General features: G+C 38.4%; 1 protein-coding gene across 1 annotated transcript; it reads right to left on the bottom strand.

Annotated features, from left to right (window-relative positions):
- Positions 1–219: 219 nt before the first annotated feature.
- LOC119412150 (opioid growth factor receptor-like) lies at positions 220–5,578 on the bottom strand. The gene is made up of 7 exons (XM_037679127.1): positions 5,492–5,578; positions 5,240–5,302; positions 4,380–4,434; positions 1,023–1,101; positions 883–949; positions 659–807; positions 220–583 (listed from the first exon to the last, which is right to left on the bottom strand). The coding sequence occupies exons 1-7, from the start codon at positions 5,576–5,578 to the stop codon at positions 220–222; spliced, it is 864 nt and encodes a 287-aa protein (XP_037535055.1).
- Positions 5,579–10,481: the final 4,903 nt, after the last annotated feature.

Here is a 10,481-nt window from a genome sequence, read left to right as displayed (position 1 = left end):
CAGACTCAGGATTACAAGACACTGACCACCAAGCTACCACAGCCCCCAAAACAGGAAGAGTAAAGGTAGATAAAATTATAAATGAAACATTACAGATATGTAATTATCTGAAGAAGAGCACCACCTGTTGTGTAAATCTAGGATGTAAAGTCCTTCATTGAAGACTTTACATGCACAAAGCATTTTTCAACCTTGATTTAGATTTTACATTAATTATTCTTAACTACTTCCATCAATCACTTGGACCTGTATTAAATCTTCAGATCCATCGTGATCACATTCAGAACCGGGGCCTTCGCCTTGCATCCAAGACCATGTCTTCTGGATTTTCACTGGGCACCACACAAACTCCTCTTTAGGAGTGTAATTAGTGTAAGCAAACCGTAGGAGCTGCCTGCGCTCCGTCTTATCCAGGACAGCAAACACAAAGTAGTTGAGGACACTTTCTTTGACATTTGGAAGTTCTCCATGGACGAGGGTCTCTTCCAGGAAGAAACGGACCAGAGGAGCTTGGTAGTGACGGTACCCCAGGGTTCCCAGGCACTTCAAGATGCGGGTGATGCGCAGGTTGTTATGTGTGCGTCTGAAAAATAGCCAAATTGAAAAAAGTAAAGGAATGCTGGAGTTTTATTTTCCCTAAACTGCAGGTATAGTTCACCTGTTCAGGTTGTCGAATCTGTCCAGCCAGTTCTCTGCTCTCCTCACTGCTCCTGTGGTCACATCTTCCAACTCAATGCCGTAGAAATCTAACATGAGATTGTATGACCTCAGCAGGTTTTGCTTTGCAAGGTTGCTTTGAGAAAAATCCTGAAGGAAATGCAGAACTTCGTTGAGAACTTGTAAAACTCAGGTTTGTTCAAATACTGTCCTCCGTCAGGTTACCTTAATCTCCTGTTTGGTCAGTATGCTGGCTTGATAGTTCATCCCTGGTTCTTGCAGAGGAAACAACCTTTGAGAGAAAACTTTGATAAAAATCACAACAAAATACTTTACTGTATATTTGTAATCAAAGAGTAGCTTACCACTGAATATAGGTGTGCACAGATTCCAGTTTGTCATAATTTCCCCACCAATGACTGTGGATTTCCTTTATGAAGATACCTGAAAACAAATGCAACATAAATAAATTTGTTCCTAAAAATATTAAATTATTCTGATTTATGCATGTAGTCATAAAAGTTAGGTGAGGTTTAATTTATTGTTATGTCAGATGGAATCCTACAAACAGGGACAGGCTGTGTGTACAGCAAACTGGAAGGACAGAGTCAAGTGTGTAGATAACGTTGAAATAAAATGTGCGTGATCGGTTTACAAGAATAGAGCAATGTAATATAGGAGAAGCTTCTGGCCGAATGTTTTTTCAGTGAAGTTGCAGTTGAATAAAATCAAAACAAAGTGTAAAACTTCACTGTCTAAATTTGGTGTGGAAAAGTGTTGTAGGACTGAAATCCAGGTTTGGATAGGTCTGTCACAATAACAAATTTTGTTGGGTGATTAATTGTCTCAGACATTATTGTGATAAACGATAATATTGTTTGAAATGTAAAAATAATTAATTGTCAAATTTTAGAAGAAACGTTGATTTGTTTGGAGTGCAGTACCTTTTGTCACCACCTGATGGCAGTATAAGACTGTTTGAACCAAAGGATGAATAGTTGAGCAGCGTGTCTCTTTAAGAAAAATGGGAGGGAGGCCCCTTGATGTGACATGTGCTGACATGGTGACATGGCGGACGCTAGGTGTGGTTTGAGCTCTTTAGCATAGCATTTTTCACACAAAGCTTTTAATAAAACAATCTGTAAACAAGTTCTCAGCTTCTTTTTGCAGCGAAAAACAACTTTTTACACAAGGGCACGGGTTTCAACCATGAGTTTTGGAGCTTCGACAAGACGGAGGTTTATTCCTGAGGTCGGCCTGTTAGCTTAGCTCCTAGCTTAGCTTCTCAGCTTAGCTGCTTTTAACGATCCAAAAATTGTGATTTTGGATGGTTAAAACAGATTTTAAAGAGAAAAGAGAAAGAGAGGAGTCAGTGAAGAGCACCGGAGTTGAACTTTTTGTCATCCAGTGTCTTCAGTAGAAAGAGAGAGACACGAAGAAACGATAAAGCCGATAAATGAAAATGAGGTTGATAATTTTCATTCATCATGCGATTAATTGATTTTTTGTATGTCATGACAGGCCTAGGTTTGGATACATCCATTGATCTGTCCTGGGCCCAGAGGAGCTGGGGTTTATTTCCAGCAGTCAATAGGTGAGATGTAGGAGTGCATCTGGATAGGTCCATTACAGAAACACAAACATGTTCACACTCATAAGCAATTTAGAGCCACCAATTAAAGGGATCTTCTGGCTTTTAGTAACAGGGTTTGGTAGAAAAGCTAAGAACTATTAAAAGCTTATCTGGTTATTGGTTCAGATCCTACCTCACTGACAGATCCTTTTGTGTTCATGGTTCTTTATGTTTTGTACTAGAATATTATCTCTTTTACATTAATATCTATACCCCTGGCAAACAGATGCTTGTAATGTGTGATTAAAATCTTTAATAAAAAAAAAAAAAAAATAAAAAAAAAAAAAAAAAAAAAAAAATCAAGGATTTTAGTTCTGCAGCGACAGAGCTTAAATGGGGGGTTCCGCAGGGGTCCACCCTGGGTCCCCTCCTATTCTCTCTATACCTGCTGCCTGTTGGTGCTATTTTCCTAAAACACAACATGCCCTTTCACTTCTATGCCAATGACTGTCAAATTTACTTCCCCCTAAGACACAATGGTGCATGCTCTATTCAACCTCTGCTCGACTGCTTGGCTGACATCAGGGACTGGATGGCTTTAAACTTCTTAAGTTTCAATGAAAATAAGTCTGAAGTCATGTTGTTCCCTCCCAACGACACGATCACAAACCACTGCATCGACCTTTCCACTCTAACCCCATCAGAAAAACAAAGAGTCACTAATCTGGGAGTGATAATGGACCCTTCCCTAAAGCTTAACAATCATGTAAACATGATTGTTAAATCATGTTTCTTCCAACTGAGGCGGCTGTCTAAACTGAAGCCCATATTGTCCAAAAATAACCTGGAGACAGTAATACATGCATTCATTACATCTTGGCTTGATTACTGCAATTGGCTCCTGTTTGGTATCAGTCAGACCTCCATTGCACGACTACAACTGGTTCAGAATGCAGCAGCCCGATTTTTAACCAGTACAGGCAAAAGAGAGCACATTACTCCAGTTTTGGCCTCACTGCACTGGTTACCGGTTCACTTTCAAATCCAGTTCAAAATATTCCTGTATGTCTACAAATCACTGAACAGTTTCTGCCCCCCCATCTCTCTGATCTGCTACAGCCTTATGTCCCACCACGTTCCCTGAGGTCAGCAGACCAATTGCTCCTCACAGTTCCAGGAACTCGTCTTAAGCGCAGAGGTGACAGGGCCTTCTCTGTAGCAGGACCAAGACTTTGGAACGAGTTACCTCTGCTTGCCAGACAGGCCCCCTCCCTCTCGATTTTCAAGTCCCATTTAAAAACCCACTACTATTCAGTAGCTTTCATCACCAGATGATCTGTGTTTTGAACCTGTATGCTCCACACTCGTTTTTATGTCCATATTTTTGATTTACTTCATTTTGTATTTTGCTTCGTGTGTTGTCTGTTGTTCTGTCTTTACAGCACTTTGGTTGGCCTTGTAGCTGTTAATATATATAAATAAATCGGTATGGTTATCTGTTGGAGTTCAGCCTGATGAGCTAACGGCTAGTTAAGGGATTTGCTTAAAACAACTCCAATGCATGTTCTAGACACGTTGTGCTGGCTAATGTTTATTTGCTGCGGTGGCCATCTTGAATTGGAGTTGACTCCAAAAGTTAGTCAGTTGTTGATGTACATAAAATGATTACTTCCTGAGAGTTTCATTAAAATCAAGAAAGTGATTCAAGAAATACACGGTGGAGCCAAAGTGGTTCATGACATATTTTGATGCTAAAAAAAATTGAACGCTCACCTACACACGAACAAAAGCATTATTGCCTTTTGACTTTGGTGGCAGGAAAATAAAAACTTTCTCAGCTCCAGCCAACAGCAGTGTTATTAAGGGCACACACAATAAAAAAATAATGGCTGCCCCCTGCCCTCCCTGGATGACATCGTCAGTTCACGCTACAATGGCAGAGCCACAAACATCATGAAGGGCTCCATGCGTCCAACCCCATCTGAACTGTTCCTATCAGGCAGAAGCTACAGGTTTCTGACAACACTACCACCCAGATTCAGAAGCCCCCCCCTCCCCCCCACAAAGACTATTCTACACCTACATTGTATGCATGGATTTGCACAGCGTCTTTCACAGACATCGTTCAGTGTGTTAGCAGAAGGCCTACCGTCTGGTAAACATGGTGCCTCTCCAACATAGAACATTAAATTTGGCCTGTCAACCTGTTAAAAAAACAACAACAACATAACTTTAATGTATTTACAAAAAAAAAACCATAGTCACTTTATAAACACTGATCAGTACTTACAGATGATTGTGGGTTCCTGTGGTGATTACGGGTTAGCTGCTGTGAAAACAGAGAACATGTTGATTTATTTACCCTTTATTTATGCAGGTAGTCTCACTGGGTCATGAGAACTTATTTTCAAGACCTGTTTTGGGAGCAGATGGTGGGGGTTAAGGGCCTTGCTCAAGGGCCCAAAGTGGAGCAAATAAGGGTGGAGGCAGGCGTGGGTGTTTCACCTTTTCCACCCACATTTTCATGTTGTCTGTGGAGTTGAACCTGTGACTTTACGATCACAAGCCCATCTTCTCTAATCCCTGCACCACCACTCCCCAAATGTTGATTAAACTCTGTGTGTGTGTCCAACAATTTTCAGTCAGGTCATCTGGACAGTTTTTTTTTTTCTGAAATGTTTCACCTTCCATCCAGAAGGCTTCATCAGTCAAGGAAACACACAACACAAAACTGATTCTTCCCCCAAACAGCTTACTCCAAAGTGGAACAAACCAGTTATGTTGGTGCTAAGATGGTCTCTTTGGCACGCCCCCTTCTCTCCAGTGTCGGCCCTCTTCCTCATCAACAGTCATGTCAAACTGGTTCAAAACCAACAAAGTCCATGCTCAATAATCCAGGTATACAATCCAACAATTTTCAGTCAGGAAGACGACCTGACTGAAAATTGTTGGATTGTATACCTGGATTATTGAGCATGGACTTTGTCTGTGTGTGTGTGTGAAACTCACTGGATAGTTATGCCTGTAGTTCTGCATGTCCTTAGCAGCGCTCTTAAATCTGCTGAACTTGTACTGCAGAAGGAAACACAGTCAACAAGTTGTCCTCATGACTCTGAGGGCGATAGTTAAGCAGGAAATGCCTGCAGTGAAACACTTCCTGTCAAATAAAGCTCACGTGTTTGTTGTTTGTTGAACGTGGGCTCCGGTCAGGTGTGGCGGAGTCCTGCCTCGGATCAGTCTCCCAGGTTGAATCATAGTCACAGTACAGCTCATCTGTGGGGGGCACTCGATATTCATCACCAGCCAACTCTCCCTTATCTCCTCCAGAAGTCCCAGTCTCTCCCACATCCTCTTTGTTTTCTTCAGCTTCTTTTCCTCCGAGGTTCAGCCAACGCAACGCTGGTCTTATGAAGTAGCCAAAAACCGAGCCTATCCAGTGCACTATTAACCAAAACCGAGAAAAACCATCAGGCCTACGGAGTCTCGATGTCAAATAAGTGATGGTGGTGAACATTTTGTGTAGAGAGCGTCGGCAGCGCGTCTTCATCACACCTGCTGAATGAAGGTAGTAACTTTCACTTTCTGTCTCACTGGAACCGAAACTTTGACAACCAGCAACACCCACACGACTCAGTCTTTACTCAAAGGGCATAACTTTGAAGTTATGAAATAAATTGACTGCATGTTTTACAGTTATGAAAACCCAACACGTATAAATAAAGGTTGAATGAAGAAATATTTCTGTCCAGGAAATGGATTGACGTAATGCTCTCAGACGACCAACAAAACTTGATGTTATATAAGTTGTTCCTATATTTTTGATATCGTTTGTTTAGTTTGTCATTGTTTTCTCGACCGAACAACGGACGCATTATTACACGAATGTCTGTGTGCGCGGAACAAAAATAGATCGTCATATTCCGATGCCGAGGCTGCGTTGACACAAATTCTGGCGGAGTGATACACCCCCAGCATCGGAACTATCTTCTGTATGTATGTATGTATGTATGTTTTATTTATTCATTTCATTTCATCCAAACAACAAATATAATACAATTTAAAGAAAAGAAAAAAGATATACAATCACAGAAATAAAATGAAAGGCAGCAGAAGAAGAATGAGTTCTTATAATATCTGCCCCATGTCCCCAAAATATATTCCAAACAAAATTACTATACAAAAGCAAGATGAATTAATAATAAAAAAATAAATAAAAAAAATAAAAAAAACTTAGCTAATATATAAGATCAACTGTAAACAATTTTTATGAACTCACATTATACTTAATATTTGAAAAATTTTTTTTTTATCATCTTCTTGAATATGTACATAGTTTTGGCATTTGTATATCCTGATGCATGCTCTTCCTCTTTTTTTTAAACACACATGGCAACATGTGGCACCCAGGACTAATTGACTGTTAAAATGCACCCCCCCCCCCCCCGGCCCCCCAACAACAACTTTCATTTCTTTACTTGTGTTTTAGTTGTTTTTGTTGTGGCACTCACTCACAATAATTTCTGGTGTTATACCAATCTTTGCCAGTAGAGGGCAGTAGTGGTGCATGACAAAGAGACTTCCCAAGTCTTCTAGAAGCTCAGTTCAAGCATAAACTGTAGCTCTAGCCTATAGTTAAGCCAGAAAGATGAAGCCATTATTCAACAAGATCATTTCTGTTTTCACACGTGGGTTAAGTGCACAAGCATGAGATCTTTCAGTCTCCACTGGCCTCAGATAACCTGTTAAAAACTAGTCACATTAGCTTTATTGGAGGGTCTGTCAGGAACTCTTCTCTCAGCTCAACTCGACTTTATGGATGAAACACTTCAAACACAAATGCAACCCAAACGCTTAATAATAATAATAATAATAATAATAATAATAATAATAATAGCCTTTATTTAACAAGGTTTGTCCCATTGAGATCAATATCTCTTTTACAAGAGAGACCTGGCCAAGACTGACAGCATACAGATATAGGGGGTGGGGGACACTCAGTAAAAAAAAAAAAAAAATACCCACTCAGTTACAACATATAGTCACAATAATTATAGACCTACAATAAAACAAATGACTCAATTAAAACAATTGCACTTGTGCAACTTGAGTATATAGGGATCTACCATGGTATTAAATACATTCAGAGATACAAGTTTAAGCTTTGATTGCAAACTGTTCCATGAGGTTGGAGCAGAAAAGCTGAAGGCTTTCTTGCCCCTTTCTGTTCTGACACGAGGAACACTAACATTTAAAAAGTCTTGAGACTTGAGGCTGTAGGTCGTGTTGTTTAAAGTTAACAAAGAAGAAATATAAGGTGCTGTCAACTTAAGAATAACCTTTTAAATCAAAACATACCAGTGGCCAAGCCTGCGTGCATGCAGAGACGTCCATTTGACCTTATCATACAAGAGACAGTGATGAGTTAGGGCTCCATAATTTGTAATAAACCACAAAGCGCCATGATACACGCTATCCATCATGTGAAGACACTGAGCAGATGTGTTCATGTATAATGCATCGCCATAGTCAATAATTGGAAGAAAAGTTGACTCCACCAATTTCTGTTTTAACAACTAAGCCAATAATAAAATGTGTATTATATTATTAATTCATTAATTCAACCTTTATTTACACAGGTTAATCCCATTGAGTCTCCAAGACTCATTTACAAGAGAGACCTGATTTTAACAGAGTGATGACAACAGTGAATAACAACAACAATAGACAATCACAAAAGAGGCATACACATTTATTATTATTATTATTTTTACAGATTAAAATAAAATGGCAACCAAAAGGACAGTCAAACAGAAAAAGTAACAAAAACAACAAAAAAAACAGCTAGATTATAAGGCTGTGTAGAAAACTAAAAACAGGAACATGTCTGCATTGTTTTTAATTAATTAATTTTCAGGACTAAATTGCATCGTGTCCAAGTACTTTATGATTTTCATAACCACTGTCCTTATCTGTGCTGTGTCATTCTGTTATCTGTGTAAAGATAGCATCATGTTGACAGTGTATCTCGTTTTCTTTGGACATTACTCTCGGACAGATGAGCTTCTCAACTCCAGTCGGTGGACATCCTGTTCTTAATGTTTTCCTGTGGAAGATAAAAAGACACATGAACTCTCCAGTGGAGCAGAGAGATATGACATGAGTACATCAGATACAGCAGCATCACGACTTTATGGACAGGTAGAGATGTTAAACTCCAGTGTCTTTAATGAAAAGTCTCCAATCTTTTGCCATTATTGCAACATAAAGAAAATCAATGAGTCTACTGGGACTGTAAAAAACCTTTATTCTATTGTTTCTGTACACAGATTGAAATTTAACCGAAGTAATGACTCCTAAATCATTTTTATGAGACTTGTTCTAAAATTATCTACAAAAAAAACCCCCACCCAAATCTGAAGGAACCAATAACATAAAAACAATTCAGCAAATCTGAGTTAATGTATGTTTGAGTGAAATACTGTTTATCCTGAAACATTGACTGTTTTTTTACTTTAATAACTTTACTGATCAAATATTTTTACCAGCTGTTGGTTATAAATTGTTATAATTTGTATTTCTTATATGAGATATAAGTATTTATACAGCTGTCCATCTGGGTAGAGATATTTGATGAAAAGCATCAATAAAAAAAATCAAAGCAAAGACACATTAAGAGCCAGTGGAGTGTCTTGTTCTGAAGGTAAACACTATATATTTCTACCTTGTTTGTGCTTAAACAGGTTAAGGTTTTACAGTGTCGGGCTGATAAAAACAGAAGAAGCCATATGTTGAGAGGAGAACGAAGGCCATAAACGTGTAAAATGAGTATTTCAGGAGATGAATCCCCGGCTCTTTATGGCCTTCTTTAGTGCATGAACAGTTTCCACAGATTGGATTGCCATCCCAACACAGATAGGCCCTTCATGTTGGAACTGAAAGTGAAGTAAGTTACAGCCCGGAGCTACAGCAGTCAGCTTATTTTCTACTGCCATGCAGCTAATTAGCACGACACGGTGCAAACGCTCAACAGATGCCACCTGGCTTCTGATATCCTCACATGACCCGTCTCCGTTGCCTCTCCCACGCGGCGTGTATTGGGTTTGGATGATGAAATCGGCGTGAATCACTTTTTGACTGTCTCACATGCCTGAAGGAAGGTCAACGCTGCCACCTACTAAAACTCAGTGGCTGCGCGTGTTGCGAACACTTTCCACACGACGGCTTCACAGGGGGAAACTGTCCACAGAGTTTTAGTGCCGAGAGGCCAGCTGTTCCAGCTGTTGTTCTGCGTGGCAGCCATAGATTAAACACAGTGACACTTGTGTAACCAAGACCTCTTCAAGCAGGCGCAGTGATTAACAGCTGCACGTCTACTAGAAATGTGTGCACATTTTATAGTTTTCTATACTTACCAAGTCAAATATTTCCAAAACAATATATATATATTTAGATATAAACAAAACCCATGACTTTAAAGCATAAATATAGTTACTTAGTATACATTTAATCAAGAAAATGATCCCACGACAATCAGTCTGGTGTATACTGTAGTTTGCTCTGTCTTAAAAACACCTTAACTTTAAAACCTTAACTTTAAAACCTATAGCAAACTAAATAGAAGAAGCAACATTTTATTCATTTATGCTGAACTTTTTGAGATTAATGTTCTTGTGGCCCCACTAAAAACTTACTTTGTAATGTGGATCATGGTGTGTTAAACTGGACAGATTTTTTATGGGTCACCCCTCCCCCCATAAACACTGACAATATATGTGATGGAGCGGTGGAATCCAGCCTCTTAAGAAGTGTTACTGTAGCATTTTCAATGTAATATACATATATTTTTTCTATGTAATATAATAATACAGTATATTATAATATAATATAGCATAATATAATATATAATATATTGTACAATATCATATAACATAATATAATATAATATAATATAATATATTGCGTAATATAATATAATATAATATAAAAGGGAATAGTTGTTGTAGTGAAAAGCAAATAAAACTATTTGGAAGTACAAAAATGAACAAATATAAAAGTAGTTTTTGTATTATGGCATTTTTAATTAATGACAAAAAATCTTGATCTGTTTATTTTATCAGCACGATCTAAACAGTAACTTTTAAATAAGAATTGTTACAAGTTTTAAATTACTCATTTTGTTTTGGATCAAAAAATTTGGTAAAAAAAAATGTGAACATTTTGAGAAAATTGTTTAGGTTAATATATATATACA

The sequence above is a fragment of the Nematolebias whitei genome, chromosome 7 (assembly GCF_014905685.2).
Source record: "Nematolebias whitei isolate Nwh7 chromosome 7, NemWhi1, whole genome shotgun sequence".
NCBI lineage: Eukaryota > Metazoa > Chordata > Actinopteri > Cyprinodontiformes > Rivulidae > Nematolebias > Nematolebias whitei.
This window is presented reverse-complemented; position numbering and strand designations above follow the sequence as displayed.